The 19,121-nt window shown below is 36.9% G+C and overlaps 1 protein-coding gene across 1 annotated transcript in view; it reads left to right on the top strand.

The window, feature by feature from the left end:
* Nucleotides 1-19,121, top strand: part of RAVER2 (ribonucleoprotein, PTB binding 2) — a gene marked incomplete at its 5' end in the record, with an annotated part of 90,795 nt that overhangs the window by 13,225 nt on the left and 58,449 nt on the right. Inside the window, 3 exons of the mRNA XM_080801692.1 lie at nt 6,870-6,936; nt 12,085-12,554; nt 15,821-16,012. Coding sequence (XP_080657818.1) covers nt 6,870-6,936; nt 12,085-12,554; nt 15,821-16,012 — 729 coding nt within the window. The remainder of the gene's footprint in view (nt 1-6,869; nt 6,937-12,084; nt 12,555-15,820; nt 16,013-19,121) is intronic.

The raw sequence follows: 19,121 nt of genomic DNA, 5'->3' as shown, positions 1-19,121 counted from the left end.
GCGAAGAAAAGTCAATCAGAGAAAGACAATTATCATATGGTTTTACTCGTATTTGGAACATAAACAGGGCTGAGGACTGTAAGGGAAGGGAAGGAAAACAGAATGGGAAGTCATCAGAGGGAGAAAAACCATGAGAGACTCTTAACTATAGGGAACAAACTGAGGCTTGCTGGAGCGGAGGTGGTTGGGGGGATGGGGTAATTGGGTGATGGGCATGAAGAAGGGCACATCATGTGAGGAGCACTGGGTGTTATACTCAACTGATTAATTATTGAACACTACATCTGAAACTAATGATGTACTGTAAATTGGTTAATTAAATTTAAATTTAAAAAAAAAAGTACCCTCATCTCTTACCATCTCACAAGAAGACACCAGAGAGCTTGCTCTCTGTTATGTGCCTCCCTTTCCCTGCCCCGAATATGTGCAAGCACTAAAGCAAGGCCATGTGAGGTTGATGAAACGTTTATAAGCCATGTTAGGGAGTTTGGATTTTATTTTAAGGGAAATGAGGATCCATTGAAATATTTAAACAAGGGAGCTATGCAATTTGATTTCTAGCTGTCAGAAAGTAAAACTGTGTTGGTTTGGTTTCTGTCTTTCAAACCTTGTTCTTGGCCTGATCCTCATGCCAAGATTAGGAGGCCAGTGATGCAGTAAGCTTTAGGAATGTGATGGGAATTGATTATTTCATAGACTTTATTTTTGCAGTGCTGACACTTAAGATGCATATAGTGGGTCACTGTGTTTGCTCTGGAGTCTGTTAACTTGGGTTTGAATACCAGATCCATCACATACTATCTGTACAACAAGGCACTATACTTTCCGAGGCCTCAGTGTCCTCATCTTTAAAATCTGCATTATAGAGGCACCTGGGTGGCTCAGTTTGTTAAGCATCTGATTCTTGATTTCGGCTTAGATCATGATCTCAGGGTTGTGAGATTGAGCCATGAGTTGAGCACCATGCTGGGCATAGAGCCTGCTTAAGATTCTCTCTCTCTCCTTCACCCCCTCCCAATTTTTCACACGTGTGTGTGTGTGTAAATAAAAACATATATATTCCAGCTCATTTGGACTGAATAGGTTTGGAGATAATGTCTGTAGAATACCTGGGATAAAGTGAGCACTCAGTAAATAATGCTTACTATTATTCTGCTAATAAAAAGAAGCTGGTAGTTTATTTATCTTTTTTTTTTTTTTTTTTTTTTTAAAGGCAAAGTCAGAATGTTCCCCTGGAAAGAAGCTTGTATTCAAATGAACTTCCCAACAAAGCAGTTTCATTGAAAGCTGTTAAAAATTTGCGGAGGTTAAAAATGACATCACACTTACTCAGCTAATATCACAAAAGATATTATATGATAAACCCTGCATTGGGCACAAAGAAAAAAAAGAAAAGAAAAAGTATTACCTGGTGTGAAGCATGCAAATGCAGTCCCAAGCAAGCAATAGTATATATAGGTTTGGAGCCTAGAAGAGAGGTTTGAAGGTAGAAGGAAGAATTTGGAGATCACCTGCATGAACATGGGACTGAAGGCGTCTCAACTCATGCAGAAAAAGCATTTGATAAAGTTTAACACCCATTCCTAATAAAAACTCATACCGAGCATGAATAGAAAAGAACTTCCTCAAATTTGAAAATTATCTAGAAAACCCAAAGTAATCATGTTCTGTGGTGAAATAGTGAAAACTTTACCCCTGAGATTAGGAACAATGCTGGCATCACTTCCATTCAAGATTGTACTGGAAACTGTAGCTAGCATAACACGGCTAACTGACTCAAACTTGATTAGTAGAAGGAAAATTTAAAAACTGTTGGAGCACAAAATGTCTTCATGACCGGGGTAGGAAAAGATTTCTTAGGGCACACGAAATGCAAATGGTAAAGGGAAGAATTATAAATTTGGCTTCTATGACAAATTTCTCTTCACCAGAAAAAACTCACAAATAAAATGTAGGGGAATACATTTATAATACAGTTTCCAACAAAGAATTAGTATGCAGAATATATTTTGAAAAACTCCTATAAATCAATAAAAGAAAAGATAAATACAGCAGGAAAATGGCCATCAAGATGAGTGTTTTCCAGAAAGGGAAATAAATGGCAAATAAACATGAAAAGATGCCTATATCAGAGTTCTTCAAAGAAAGAGCTTATATGTAATATTTATATTAACATCTATTTGTATTATATACAGATATACATAAAGCTATTGACTAATTGTGGGAACTGGTAAGGCCAGAATCTGTCAGATATACCAGTAGGCTAGAGAGTCAGGCATGTGTTGGTGCTACCATCTTGAGGCAGGATTTCTTCTTCTGGAAACCTCAGTTTAAAACTAACCATCACAATCCTCTACCTTCACTAATCAAGGGAATGCAAATTAAGATCACAGCACGGTACAGTTTTATATCAATTAAACTGACAAAACTTAAGGAATTGGTAACACCAAGCACTTTATGGTTATGTATCAGCGGGACTCTTGTACACTCTTGATGGGGATGTAAGATGCTACAACCATTCGCACATAAGTTGGCACTTTCTTACAAAGATGATCATTTGTGTGTGTGTAGTCCCAAAATTTCATTCCTTCAGAAACTTGCACATGAGCACCAGGAAAGACATAAAATTTTTAAGAATGTGTTAGTAGTTTTAAAATATGGAAGTAGCAAAGCAACCTAGAAACAAACCAAATATTCACTGGTAGAAAAGAAAAATGGATCCATAAATCGTACTGTAGCCAGAGAACGGAATAGCAAACCGTAGTGAATAAATGGCCAGGTAGAACATGCATGAATTTTTGGAGCATAGTATTAAAAAAGCAAGGCACCTAAATAAATAAATAAATAAATGACACAGAAGATTAAAAATAGCATAATAGCATTTCTCTAAAGCTCAGAAATAAGTGAAATGAATCAACAAATAGTTTAGGAATACAAACCTACGTTAGGACCTCCAGCCATGGGGGAAGGTGGCAGGATGGGCTAGCAAAGGAATGTAGAAGTCAACGGAACAGTGTTGCTAATGTTCCAGTCTTTAGGTTTGGTGATGGGTTCCCAGGGGCTTATTTCATTATTATGCCTCATAACTTAATATGTTACAGGTAATATTTTCATATTATAAAATCATTAAAAATTTTCAAGGACAAGTAGCAAAAGTATTTCTTTCTTTTTTTTTTCCCAAAAGAGTGGACTTTGAAATTAGAGTGCTTTAATCTGTGAAAGCCTTTCTTAGGAAAAAGAAATAAATCAAAGTAAGTTGGAAAAGGACTTAGAAGACAGTGTGATTAAATCTTAAAACTAAGGCTGGGTTTCATTGTGGTTGTCAGTTCTTTCCCAAGGAGATATTTTGTGTATGCAAAACTTTTTGTTTAATTCCAGGAAGTAATAAGGAATGTGGTCTGGAAATAGGCTGCCAAAGCTCTCTAATACTATTAGTTTTGATGAACTCATCTTACTTTGAGAAATTTGTAACTGATATTCCTGGCCAGAAGGTGCTACTTTATTCCTTAAAATTAACTTGTAAGTTAATAGAAATGTCATAAAGTTAGAGTAGAATAGAGAGAATTTTATTTGTTTGGGTTCTGTGTGGTGGAGCGTAGTAGAATTCTGGCAAATGGTAGTTAGGACTCTCTTTCAGGTTTTAAGTTTTTAATTTGGCCAACTTACTGAGGCTCAAATTGAGGGGTGACCCACTTTTGCCTGGGTCAAATCAACCAGGACATGGGGGAAAAATAATTGTTGTTGTTGTTTTTTTTTCTTTGCAAAAAGCTTTGTAAGGTTTCCCAGTTGGCAAACTCTGTATCCCACATCTGGTGCATAGGAAAGCTATAATTTGAAAGAGAGGTATTTTAAAAATAAAATTTTTAAGTTGCAAAATGCATCTTTGAATACATAAGATCTCTCTCAGGTAATTCTCTCAGCTGAACGAGTAACATAACGTCATTTGTTTAAAGATACTTGATAATGTGAGCAGCAGTGTCATGTTTTCTTTATCTGGCATTCGACAGCTGTTAACCAGTGAAATGAGAGATTAGAGTCTGTGCAACTAAAAGCATACACTGGATCCCTTCAAAGAAAACTGAGCCACCTTCTATATTAAGGATTAAATTAGTCGATTGGCAAGACGTATACGCTATGCTATTGAGAGAATTAGATCTTCTTAATGAATACACTGTATGCGTTAAGTCCAAGGAAACACTGAAGCTTACAAAAACTGCCATAGTAAGATGTAAACTAATCTGTATATTGATCACACTACTGTATAATTCACCCAACCGTATTATATGAAATCTGTAGTATATATATTTTAAAACACACCTAATATTGATTTACTAATAGAGAATACTAAATTACCAACTTCACCTTTCTCTAATTTCTTATCATAGGCGATTATCTTTTTTCCACCCAGCGTTATGTTTTTATACTTTGTCTATTATATCATTCTTTTCCCCTTACATTGTGTTAAAAGGGAAAATATTGTCTCAACTTGGAACTGTCCGCTTATTTTTTTTTCCATTTCCATGTGATCACTTATTAGGGCACTAATAATACTGTTTTTGTAACTATTGGTGGTAGTATACTCTTTTTAGTTAGCTCTGGAAGGGATCCAGTAGTATGACATAGGGGTTAAAGGTGTCAGACTGGTGAATCTCCCCTCAGTGAGTTATTTGATTTTACTCTGCTGAGGTTTCTTGATTTTTATTTATTTTTCTGTAAAGGTTTTTTTTTGTTTGTTTGTTTTGAAGATTTTATTTTTAAGGAACACGTGGGTGGCTCAGTTGGTTAAGCATCCGCCTTGGGCTAAGGTCATGATCCCAGAGTTCTGGGATCAAGTCCTGCATTGGGCTCCTTGCTCAGCAGGGAGGGCGCTTCTCCCTCTGCCTGCAGCTCCCCCTGCTTGTGCTCTCTCTCTTTTTCTGACACATAAATAAAATCTTAAAAAAAAAAAAAAAAGAAATTTTATTTTTAAGTAATTTCTGCATCCAACATGAGGCTCGAACTTACAACGCTGAGAGCAAGAGTCACATGCTCTTAACTGAGCCACCCAGGTGCCCCTACCCTTTTTAAAATTACTTAAGTAATCTCTCTACCCAGCAAGGGGCTTGAACTCACGACCCCAAGATCAAGAGTCAAGAGCATGCACCTTTCTGTAGGATAGCCCTGTCAGTGTCAGGCCTGGTTTCCTGGTTTTTAATGGAAAAGGGTGAGTTCAGTGTTCTGGTACTTAGTAAAAGTGAAATGAAAGTTAACTATATTAATGGCAATAATAAGAATTATTATTGAGTTAGTTTCTGTTGTGAACTTAGCGTATTGGCACTTGTATATGTTTAATTTATTCACATGCAAGATAAAACAGCTAGGCTATAACTTTCCAATCTAGGATCAGAATGTCCACCTATGTGATAGTCCAGTTCCTTTAGAAAATAGTAATTCCATCTGTGTGTATTATGAGTAAATTTTCTAAGGCCACATATCAATTCAGTGACAAAATAATTGTATTCACTTTAGTGGATATTTGAGTGCCTAGTATTTGCTAAGCAATACAAGGTATATACACATACATGAAATATAGTTCCTCTTCTCAAGTGTTGTCAGTTTAACAGGAAGGATTAGGAATAGAAATCTGCTTTTTTGAGACCCCAGGTGGGTGAAATTGATACCAGCACAAACAAGTTCAGACTGGATTAATAATGGAAACAGAATGAATAGGAAAGCCAGTTTCAGCACCTTAGGGAGCCAAGCGGGACTAAATTGAATTACATACATACCTTGGTGGCAGTTATTGTTTTCATACCCAGGGATCTCTAGGTTTGCGTCTACCTGTATCTATTCTCTTTGCTGATACTACAGCATCTACAAGTGTATTACTTGTTAAAAACTCAGTTATGTATCGTATACAAAGAGAAATGTTTAATATTTCTGTCAGACAGGCGTGAATAAAATATGACCATTGTTAGCATGGAGGTGGTAGAGGTCGTATCCCACAGAAAAGAATTGAACTAAACGTGGGGCACCTGGGCGGCTCAGTTGGTTAAGCATCCGACTCTTGATTTCAGCTCTGGTCATGATCTCAGTGTCATGAGATTGAGCCCCACATTGGGCTCCATGCTGAGTGTGGAGAATGCTTGGGATTCCCTGTCTCCCTTTCTCTCTGCCGGACCTCCCCCCGCACCGCCCCCCCCCCCACTACAACTGCTTGCACGCTCTCTATCTTAATCATAATAAATAAGTAAGTAAATAAATAAAATTGGAAGAAAACTTCATGAAAGAATATTCGAGCGGGATTTCAAAGGATGCATGCGATTTCAGGTGATGTTTAGGAGCTTTAGTGGTATCTTTGCACCATGCAAGGTCAAGGTATCAGCATGAGTAGCAATTCAGAGTGAGGACTGGGCGTGACATCCTGGTGGAATAGTGAATGCCCACTGAACAGAAACATGATCTGTGTGCAGGTTCTGTACTGGGAGATATGCTTGCGGAGGTAGGTTGATGTCATACTTACTGGGCATGGAATGCGTTTAAGTTAAACAAATAATGGAGATCCATGAAAGGTTTTTCTCATGGCAGATGGTGGTGGTAGTAGTTGGCTAGTATAGTTGGATTATCCACTAACTGCATTTGTTTTTGTTTTGTTTTGATTTTTTAAAGATTTTATTAAGTATTTGACAGAGTGAGAAAGGAAACACAAGCAGGAGTGGGAGAGGGAAAGCAGGCTTCCCGCTGAGCAGGGAGCCCGATGTGGGGCTCGATCCCAGGACCCTGGGATTATGACCTGAGCGGAAGGCAGACGCTTAATGACTGAGCTACCCAGTTGCCCCCCACTAACTGCACTTGTGTGTTTATTTGAATTCATGTTTTGTCTCTTTCAGGAAGTTCATGATTTATTACAAGACTATGAGTTAAAGTATTGTTATGTGGACAGAAATAAGCGAACAGGTAAGATTTCAATTTTAAGCACCTGGTTTCATTTTGATTCTAAGTGTGTGCATTATTAAACAAGATTACTGTCTTTTCATTCTTAAGGTAATCTCTGAAATTCTTTTTTTTTTTTAAAGATTTTATTTATTTATTTGACAGACAGAGATCACAAGTAGGCAGAGAAGCAGGCAGAGAGAGAGAGGAAGGGAAGCAGGCTCCCAACCGAGCAGAAAGCCCGATGCAGGGCTCCATTCTAGGACCCTGAGATCATGACCCGAACTGAAGGCAAAGGCTCAACCCACTGAGCCACCTAGGCGCCCCAGTCTCTGAAATTCTTAAGCATTAAGTCATATAAATGCTACTCACACGATGTGTTTTCTGAAGATAACATTAGTATCCTAAATTATAATCACATAACTTATATGTATGTCACTAGAGACATTTTATAAAGAATTTTCTAATATTATATGTTATGCTATAATAAATATTTATAGGCATGGTAGCCTTCCATTTTTTTTTTTTTATTGAAGTGTAATTAACATACGGTGTTACATTCCAGGTGTATAACTTTTTTTTGTAGGTATACAACATATTGATTCCACAATTCTATGCATTACCCAGTGCTCACCACATTAAGTGTAGTTACCATCTGTCACCATACAACATTACAGTATCACGGACTGTATTTCCCTATGCTCCACTTTTCATCTCCATCACTTACTGCATAAGTACAAACTGGAAGTCTGTACCCCTTAATTCCCTTTATGTATTTTGTCCATCCTCCCCACTTCCCCTCAGGCAACCAGTTTGTTCTCTGTATTTTTTTTTTAATTTTTAAATTTTATTTATTTATTTTTAATTTCTTTTCAGTGATCCAGATTTCATTGTTATGCACCACACCCAGTGCTCCATGCAATACAGGCCCTCCATAATACCCACCACCAGGCTCCCCAACCCCCCCACTCTCTTTTTGTTTTTTTAAGTAAGGCCTATGCCCAGCATGGAGCTCAAATTCATGACTCCAAGATCAAAAGTCACACACTCTATAGATTGAGCCAGTCAGATACCTGTGGTTTGTTTTTGTTTATTCATTTGTTTTTTAGATTCCACATATTAGTGAAATCACATCGTATTTGTCTTCCTCTGTCTGATTTATTTTACTTAGTGTTACACCCTGTAGGTCTGTCCATGTGGTTGCAAATGGCAAGATCTCATTCTTTATTTGGCCAAGTAAATTATGGCCAGGTAATTTGGTCAAGTAAATTATGGCCAAGTAATTTGGCCATCATATCTTTATCCATTAATCCATTAATGGACAGTTGTGTTGCTTCCATATCTTTAGTTGTTGTAAATAATGCTGCAGTAAACAAGGGTGCATATGTCTTTTCAAATTAATGTTTTTATTTTCTTTGAGTAGATACCCAGTAGTGGAATTACTGGATCATATGGCAATTCTATTTTTAAATTTTTGAGGCACCTCCATATTGTTTTCCACAATGGCTGCACTAATTTGCATTCCTATCAACAATGCACAAGGGTTCCTTTTTCTCTTCATCCTCATCAACACTTGTTATTTCTTGTCATTTTGATACTATTCTTTCTAGCTATTCTGACTGGTGTGAGGTAATATCTCACTGTGATTTTGATGTGCATTTCTCTGATGATGAGAGATGTTGAGCATCTTTTCATGTATGTGTTGGCCATCTGTGTGTCTTCTTTGGAAAAATGTCTATTCAGGTCCTCCGCCTATTTTTTTAGTCAGATTGTTTTTTAATGGGTTTTGTGTGTGTGTGCATGCGTGTGTGTGTGTTGAGTTGTATGATTTTATAGGTTTTGGATATCAATTCTTTATCATATATATCATTTGTAAATTTCTTCTCCCATTCATTATGTTGTCTTTTTGTTTTGTTGATGATCTCCTTTGCTGGGCAAATTATTTTTGTGTAGGCACAGTGGTTTATTTTTGCTTTTGTTTCCCTTGCCTAAGGAGACATATCCATAAATATTTTGCTAAGGGTGATGTCCAAGAGATCATTGCCTCTTTTTTTTCAACCATTAGGGGTTTTATGGGTTCAGGTCTCACATTGAGGTCTTTAGTTCATTTTGAGTGTGTTTTGTGTATGGTGTAAAAAAGTGATCCAGTTTCATTCTTTCGCATGCCGCTATCTAGTTTTGCCAGCACCATGTATTGAATAGACTGTTTTCCCTATTGTATATTCTTGCCTCCTTTGTTATAGATTAATTGACCATATAGGTATGGGCTTATTTGGGGCTCTCTGTTTCATTGATCTACGTGTCTGTTTTTGTGCCAGTACCAAACTGTTTTGATTACCGTGGTTTGTAGTAGACCTTGAAATCTGGGATTGTGATACCTCTAGCTTTGTTCTTCTTTCTCAAGATTCCTTTGGTGTTTTGAGGTCCTTTGAGGTTCCATGTAAATTTTAGGATTATTTGTTCTAGTTCTGTGAAAAATGTTGTTGGTATTTCGTTAGAGATTGCATTAAATTTGTAGATGGCTTTGGGTAGTATGGACATTTTGAGAGTATTTGTTCTTCCAGTCCAGGAGCATGAGATATCTTTCCATTTGTTTGTGCCATCTTCAGTTTCATCATTGTCCTAGTTTTCAGAGTACAGGTCTTTTACATGCTTGGTTAAATTTATTCCTAGACATTGTATTCTTTTTGGTGCTACTATAAATGAATTGTTTTCTTTCTCTTCCCTGCTATTTCATTATTAGTATACAGAAAAGCAATTGTTTTTTGTGTATTAATTTTGAATCTTGCAGCTTTACTGAATTCATTAATTCTAATAGTTTTTGGAGGAATCTTTACGGTTTTCTATGTATAATATCATGTCATTTGCAAATAGTGACAATTTAACTTCTTCCTTACCAATTTGGATGAATTTTCTTATCTAATTGCTATGGTTAGGACTTGCAGTACTATACTGAATAAAAAGAATGGACATCATTGTCTTGTTTCTAATCTTAGAGAAAAAAACTTCCAGTTTTTTACCATTGAGTATGATATTAACTGTGGGTTTTTCATGAATGACCTTTATTTAGCTTAAGGTATCCCCTGAACACACTTTGTTAAGAGTTTTTAACATGAACAGATGTTGAATTTTGTTAAATGCCTTCTCTGCATGTATTGAGATGATTTTATGGTTTTTATTCTTGTTTTGTTAATGTGGTTATTCACATTGATTGATTTGCGAATTTTGAACCTCCCTGCATCCCTGGAATAAATCTCACTTGATCTAGGTGAATGATCCTTTCAATGTATTGCTGAATACACTTGCTAATATTTTGTTCAGGATTTTTGCATCTATGTTCATCAGAAATATTGGTCTGTACTTTTCTTTTTTTCATAGTGTGTCTGTCTGGTTTTTGTATCAGGGTAATACTGGCCTCGTAGAATGTATTTGAAAGTTTTTTAAAATTGTTTGAGGGCAATCAGTATTAATTCTTGCTTAAATGAAATGTAGAATAAACCTGTAAAGCAGTCTGGTCCTGGACTTCTATTTGTTGGAAGTTTTGGTTACCAAATCAGCTTTGTTATTAGTAATTGGTCTGTTCAGTTTTTCTGTTTCTTCCTGAATTTTAAGAAGGTAATATGTTTCTAAGAATCTATCCCTTTCTTATAGGTTGTCCAATTGATTGGCATACAACTTTTTGTAGTATTCCCTTATAATCTTCCATATTTCTGTTGTGTTGGTTAATTCCCCTTTCATTTCTGATTTTACTTATTTCTATCCTCTTTTTTTCTTGATAAGCCTGGTTAAAGATTTAACGATTTTATTTATCTTTTCAAAGAATCAGCTCTTGGTTTCATTGATCTTTTCTAATGTTCTTTTAGTTCCCAATTTATTTCTGCTCTGATCTTTCTTCCTTCCTTCTACTGGCTCTGGGCTTTGTTTTTCCTTTTCTAGTTCCTGTAGGTGTTAGGTTAGATGGTTTGAGATTTTTCTTGTTTCTTAAGGTAGGCCTGTAAATTTTCCCTATAAATTTTCCTCTTAGAAATGCTTTTGCTGGGGCACCTGGGTGGCTCAGTGGGTTAAAGCCTCTGCCTTCAGCTCAGTTCATGATCCCAGGGTCCTGGGATCGAGCCCCGCATAGGGCTCTCTGCTCGGCGGGGAGCCTGCTTCCTCCTCTCTCTCTCTGCCTGCCTCTCTGCCTGCTTGTGATCTCTGTCAAATAAATAAATAAAATCTTTAAAAATAAAAAATAAAAAATAAAAAAAATTAAAAAAACTGCTTTTGCTGTGTCCCAAAGATTTTGGATCACTGTGTTTTTATTTTCATTTGTCTTTATATATTTTCTTAATTTCCTCTTTGATTTCTTTATTCAAACATTGGCTGTTTAATAGCATGTTATTTAGCTTCCATGTTTTGGGGGATTTTTTTGCATTTTTTTTCCTGTGATTGATTTCTTATTTTATACCATTATAATCAAAGTATATTTGATAGGATTTTAGTTTTCTTAAATTTATTGAAACTTGACTTATTATGGAGAATGTTCCCTGTGAACTTGAAAAGAATGTACACTCTGTTGGTTTTGGATGGAATGTTCTGTATGTATCTGTTAAGTCCGTCTGCTCTAATGTGTCATTCAAAGACACTGTTTCGTGATTGATTTTCTGCCTGGATGATCTACCCATTGAGGTAAGTGAGGTGTTAAAGTCCCTTACTATTACTGTATTACTGTCAGTTTCTTGCTTTGTGTCTGTTAATATTTGCTTTATGTATTTAGGTGCTTCAATATAAAAGAAAATTTTTAAGATTTCCCAATACTTTGCATTACATGTAGTTGGGAAAAATAAAATCTTTACGTAGTTTGAAAATATTATAAAAATAAAAAACAAAACAACATTATAGTATCTTATAGTAGAACTCCTAATATAATTCCTATACTTTTATTTGAGTCTTTGGTTGTGAAATTAGTTAAGTGAGTAGTGTCAGCATTAAAAAAGCCCACAAAATGGAATAGATATTTCAGAGTGCATCGCATGTAGTAGGAATATTTGTTCTTGATACTTTCGTTTCAGAAATGTGTATGTGTGCACCGAGTCACAGACGAAAAACATATTCCTTACTGTGGGTCATAGTCAAAAAAAGTTTGAAAACACTGGCTTAGAATATTCTTTAATTCATTTTGTTATCTTCTAGCTTTTGTCACCTTACTGAATGGGGAGCAAGCCCAGAATGCAATTCGGATGTTTCACCAATATTCTTTTCGAGGAAAGGACTTAATTGTTCAGCTCCAGCCAACAGATGCTTTGCTGTGTATTACCAACTTGCCCACTTCTTTTACATTAGAAGAATTTGAAGAACTTGTTCGTGCTTATGGAAATATCGAGAGATGTTTTCTAGTATACAGTGAAGTTACTGGCCATTCCAAAGGCTATGGATTTGTGGAATACATGAAAAAGGACTTCGCTGCAAAGGCTAGATTGGAGTTACTGGGTAAACAGTTGGGAACTTCAGCTCTGTTTGCACAATGGATGGATGTTAATCTATTGGCCCCAGAGCTCATTCATTCTAAGTGCCTTTGTATAGATAAACTCCCTAGTGACTACAGGGATTCAGAAGAGCTGTTGCAATTTTTTTCCAATATACATAAACCCATGTTTTGCCAGGTATGTATTCTTAAGGTATCATATGAAATATTTGAAAATTTCTGCTTATGTATTCTACATGCACTCACAAATTTATTATACCTATGTGAATATCACAATGGATAATCTAAGTCGTCTTTAGTCTGCAGTGAAGACTTTATGGTCACTCTAAATTTTAAGTCAAGTCCTTTTGTGAATGAGTCAATTTATATTATTATATAGTAGATATGTCTTAGTAAACCCATCACTTATTCACCTCATTCTATCAATTTCTTGAGCCCTTCATCCTTTGATCCATTCATCCGTCCATGTTTTACTTATTATCTTCTCTGCACCAGACACTATATTGCTTAAAGTTAGAAATACAGAGAAGAGAAATGTACTCTCTCAATACTTTACAATTTTGTGGAAGGTACTGACAAGCAAATAATTATAAATCCTGCTTAAAGAGTAATGTAATGGAAGATAGGAAAGTATTATGAAGTTTAAAAAGAATGTGTAATTCTGTCTTAATGGGATCATGGTGAGACATTTAGAGAGGATCCTGAAAACTAACAACACTGGTAAGACTTTTCATGCACTTGATCAGTAAAATTATATATATATTCTACTAAATAGATAAAAATATGTACTGTATAAAGCTCCTTCCCTTGTAAGTGTTCAATAGCAACTGATGAACTCTTTTCTCTCTTGCTTCCCTTAATTTCTTCCTTCCCTCTCTCCTCTCCTCCCATGTTCCTTTTCTTCTTATCCCGTATTCCCTGCCCCCACCACCCACCCTTTTTCTTTAATCACACATTTGTTGAGTCTCTACTATTACACTAGAAAGTTTGGAGTTATAGTTTATACACACACACACACACACATACACACACATATATATATAAATGTAAAATTTATGTGTGTGTATATATATATATATACACACACAACCACATATATATACACCTATATATTATAATGTATTATATATCATGTTTATATAAATATATAAATTTATTACATAATGTATAAATAATTAATATAGATTATATATAACTAAATAACTATATATACTGTGTAACTCTAATTATATAAACAGTAGATTAATGCTACCATCTTTTTCTTACATTTCTACCCCTCCAATCCCAATATATACATCAAAGAAACCATCTAAGAGCATCATAAAATTAGAAAATTTTGTGACAAATCTTACATCCAATCTTTTCGCAGTTATTGAAAGGTGATAGATGTTGATATCTAATCCATGTCCTTTTCTTGGATACTAAAATTATTCAGTGGTATTCTGTGGTCAAAGAAAATTCTTTGTAGTTGAGGCCTTTGAAGCAAACGTGAGGAGAAAATCCATTTATCACAACTTGTATTTCAATTATGTATCCCAGAGTTGGAAGGCACATGACAGGTTCTCTAATCTAGGTTGCCAGTGGTAGAAAAATGTTTGTTACATTATTTGTGAGTGACCATTTAGCTTCTATTAAAATGTTCCAAGATAATGGGAAATTAACTAAATCAGAAGTCAGACCATTCCATATTTGAATGGCTTTCCTACTGAACTGAAATATTCCTCTTTAAAACTACTGATGCTGTGAACTTAGATGAGTTTGTCTTTTGAAAGAATTAAAATGGTATTATAATTTATATGGCATGAGAGCTATCATAATGAACAAGGAATAATAGTAAGTGTTTCAAAAGTTCTCAAAAGATTAATAAAACAAATTTATGATGCCTTTATCAGTGGATCTATGAAATTCAGGCTCTTTTGCTCGGTAGGTTGATGTGGATTCTACTGAAGATAGTCTCTTATCTTGTGATCGTGGAACACCAAAGACATGCCTTTTACAAATCTGATTGTAATAATCTGGTTTGGATTACAAGAGGAATGGGGTTGTAGGAGAAATGTTTGGAAGAGGCAGATGTTTTGCCTTTCTATCATGTGGTTGGAAAAGTTTTGTGGAAGAAAAGACATTTGAGGACAGTTTTAAAAGGAAGAAGAATGTGAAGGAAAAATAGAAATTTGTTCTAACAATACAAGAAAGTGAAGTTTCTGAAATAAGATAGAAACTAAAAAAGACTGAAATTGTTTAATTGTAATATTAACTTAGGAGACATAAAATCCAAACACGTGTTGAGACCTACCATGCTGAATTTTATCACATTTATGACTTTATCGTGTGAATATGTTTAAGATAAATCAGACATATAAAGAACTTCGAAACTTTTTAGTATCTTATTTGTTCTTATTTTTGCTCTTTGTACCAGTCTTTACAGACCCAGGACTTTAGTATCTTCCTTTACACTCTTACAGGTGGGTGACTGGAAACAAATCAAACTCAGCATTGCAGGAGTTCATTTAGGGCACATTCAGAAATAAAACTTGTGTGTTGCATATGGCATTTTAACAAACCCTGGGGCAGTTTTCCCAAATAAACTTTGCTTTGAAATACTTGACCAAATTCCTGAGATCTGCCTAAATTATTGAATTAAGAGTTGAATATGTTTCCTCCTACTTTTCTTCTCTTGATAATACAAACTTTAATTTACATAGCTATGTGGTCAAATAATTGTTCAGTATCTTTCATTGTCCACATATCTGGTAAATTCAAAGAAGGTTTCAGTTACTGAGTCACCATATTTTTCTATGTCTAAATTATCAGTTCTACATCTTTCTTAAAATAGAGGGAATATTATCATTTGAGCATTGACCTTTTTTTTTTAAGAATTTATTTATTTATTTGACATAGAGAGATCACAAGTAGGCAGAAAAGCAGGTAGAGAGAGAGGAGGAAGCAGGCTCCCTGCCAAGCAGAGAGCCCGATGTGGGACTCGATCCCAGGACCCTGAGATCATGACCTGAGCCGAAGGCAGAGGCTTAACCCACTGAGCCACCCAGGTGCCCCTTGAGCATTGACTTTTAAAATAAATTAGAAAATCAAAGAATTAAAAAGAAACTTGACAGAATCTTGTTTATCATCCTATCTTCAGTAAGGACCATATCTAAGCAACTAATGAACTTTTATTTTTATTTGTTTATTTGCTCATTTAAAAAGTAATCTCTATACCCAACATGGGGCTCAAACTCATGACCCCAAGATCAAGAGTCTCATGCTCTCCCAACTGAGCCAGCCAGGCCTCCCACAACTAAGAAACTTAATTTTAGAAAGAATATATTATTTTCACCAGCATCATGCTCTGATACATTTGTTTTTGAATTTGAAAATTATATACTGAAAATAAATATTTCTAACTGAATATTAGAGTTCTCCTTTTAACATAACGTATTAAATCAGCTTGCACAGGATGAAGGTAGTTATGTTGGTGGCTTTGCAGTGGTTGAATACAACACTGCGGAGCATGCCGAAGAAGTTCAGCAAGTAGCGGATGGCATGACCATCAAGGGAAGCAAAGTCCAAGTTTCCTTCTGTGCTCCAGGAGCGCCAGGACGAAGTACATTAGCAGCATTGATAGCAGCTCAGCGTGTGGTAAGTCTAGCAGTCTTTATTAGGATCTAGAAACATTCGCGTACTGTTTTAGTCTCTCCAAACCAGTTGGACATTCACTGGACCCTCATCATATTTCCATTACACAAAGATAGTCTTCCTTTGAAAAAAATTATCTAAATGGTATCTCTGTCACGTCAAGGCGGAAGTCATTGCAAAAGAAGAAATTGCGTTTGGTAACGTTTATCCCAATAAATTTTTTTGGAAGGAACATTCTGTTCTATATTTTGAGTGTCAAGTCTGTTTTTTCAAAGTGTTCGTAAGTATCCATCGTGCAAATACAGGAAGGCATGTGCTTTGCTTTTGCTCACAGGGCCCATTGTTACTACTTCTCTATTGTTAACTGTGTGCTGCTGCTTCTCTGGGCCTCTCTCTGTGGAAGTTCATGCGGATAGCGACTAATCCTTGTTCAGTTTTGACTCGAGGCACTTAGCATAGTAAATATTTGTTGACTGAACTAAGGTAGGAATACATTTTTGAGAGATGAGGGAAGAAGGCTTCATGATGGAGGGGACATTTGAGTGTGACCTTAAAGTGTGATTTTTGCGTTGTATTGTTGGGAGTGGAGGGTAGGATAGCCAGATAAATATAGATTTTGCACGAGACATATGGAAAAAAATCATGCTTTATCTGAAACCCCAGTTTAAGTGGCCATTCTGTATTTTCACTTGCTAAAGCTCACAACTGTAAAGTGGTAGAGTGAGTTGAATAAAGCTTTCAAGCTGGAGGATGAAGCGAATTTGCACGCTTCGAGGGTGGTGAGTGGTGGAGGTGGGGGAGTGTAGGACGGGGTGCCTGGTGAGATGGTAGACTGATGCCAAATCCAGGAGGACCATTGAGCACTGGAGGAATGGAGATTGAATTTGGTAAGCAGGGGGGAGCTCTTGAAGTATATAAACAAGACAGTAATGAGTTCAGAGTTAAGCCATCAAGACATTAGTCTGAAAGTGGTTCGTAGATGAACTCAGGAGGGAGGAAAACAGAGGAGATTGCTCCTGGTCTCACATCTCTTGCCCTTCTCTTCCTTTCTTTCACCTCACCTCTGGTCCTGGATCCTGCCTCCCTTCTTTGTAGTTTGTCCTTCCCTCTTTGGTTCTGTCATTCTCCTGTCCTAGCTTGTGTACGTCACAACGTCAGCTCTTCTTTGATTGTCAACATTGTGTCTCTGCTTAAATTGCCTCCGCTGGACCAGACTGACTGCGTTTAGAATTCTGAATCCATCCAGTGACCTATTTCTGCACCAGGGCACTGTGTCCTCTTGAAGAGAAACACCTATGCGGCTTGGTGCTACTTCACGTGTGTAATTTATGTTAATGGCTGCTCCCCAGCAAGACTTGAGCTCCTCGTCTCTCATCGGCTGCTCGTTTCCACTTTCTACAGCCACTATCTCGAAACTTCACTGTGTTTCTGCCTTTGTCCTTTCTGTCAGCTGATCATGGCTCCTCATGTTTAGAAATACAAAGGCCATGTGCTGGATCATTCATTCACCCCTTCTCATGCTGCCCCAGCAAATGTGTCCCATTTAAAAAAAAAAAAAAAGATTATTTGAGAGGGAGAGTGTGAGTGTGCATGGAGGTGGGTGGGGGAGGAGCAGAGGAGGAGGGAGAGAGAGAAGCTCAAGCAGACTCTGAGCAGAGCACGGAGCCTACGTGGGGCTCCATCTCATAACCCTGAGATCATGACCCGAGCTGAAACCAAGAGTCAGATCCTTAATCTACCGTGCCACCCAGGTGCCCCGTGTCCCTGTTTTTTACTTCCTTTTCTCTTTAGTAGCATTCATTCCACAAATACATACTGGGCACCCACTACATGCTAGGCATTGTGAGAGAGATTTATGACTCATCAGTGAACAAAATGGACAAAGATCCCTGCTTTCTTGGAGGAAGAGCTGTGCCTCATCCTGCCAGTGCTGGGGCTCATGACCATGTCTGCCATCTCCAAGGATCTTGACCCTCACCTTCCTACTTCCTGTCATTTGGTACTCCACTAGCTCCATCTGCTTGCAGACATGCTCAGATCCTTTCCTTTGAAAATGATCTCTACGTAGTGGTCTTTATATCACTCTTCCTTCACCTCTGGAGCTTCTGGAATAATTAGGCCCCACTTGCTGTCATCATTTCTTCATTTCTGTCTCTGCCAGATCCACCGTGGTTTCTGCCTCTGCTATTCACGTGAACCTGTTCTCGTTAAGATTCATAGAAATTTCTCAGTATTTAGGTTGAATAGGTGCTATTCAGTCTTTTATTGCTTGGTCTCTTTAAAAGTCTCCGCTCTAGATTTCTACCGCACCATTCTTTTTCTGCCTAACGACTCCTTCCCCTTCTTTTTCCTTAACGGCTGGTATCAGTACGTGTGTGTATTTGGTTTTTCTCACTTTCTTCTTCTTGTGTGCTCCAGCAGCCCCAGGTACCGCCTATCAAGAATGACTTGCAAGTGCCTATTTTTTAACCCATTCACCCTCAGCACAAAATCTATGCTTCCAAATGATTATTAAGCATTCCATCTCCATGTTATTTAAGTAGTTATGTTATAAAAGTAGTTCAATTTCAACCTTTCCAAAAGAAAACTGTCTTTTCTCTGGATCTTGCTTTTCTGTGTTCTGACCTGGACTTGCTGAGTTTACAGGTCTGAATCCATCCAATTGCCTACTTTGCACCAGGGCGCTGTGTTCCCTCGGAGAAGAACACACAACTGGGTGGCTTGATGCCACTACACATGTGTGACACACACGTACAATTCTGTGTTGTGTATATGGCACCCGTTCACCCAAATTAAAATTATCTGAACCAACAACTCAGTTCATCATGATGGGTCTTCCTCACCTGCTCCCCAAATCTAGATGTTGAAAATATTAGCAAATCCATTCAATTGCACATCCTAACATCTCTTCAATCCTTGAGGCTTGTCAACATCTTTGTTTACTCAGGATCTCCTTTTCTCATCTAGATGATAAAAATAATCACCTGTGTAGTCACCACTATAACTCATCTTCCATAGGGCCTCAAGAGTGATCTTTTCCATCCTCAAGTCAGATCCTGTCATTCACTTGCTTAATATTCTTTAATTCCTACATAAGTTCAGGTTTCTTTGC

Source organism: Martes martes, assembly GCF_963455335.1.
Source record: "Martes martes genome assembly, chromosome: 4".
Lineage (NCBI taxonomy): Eukaryota > Metazoa > Chordata > Mammalia > Carnivora > Mustelidae > Martes > Martes martes.
This window is presented reverse-complemented; position numbering and strand designations above follow the sequence as displayed.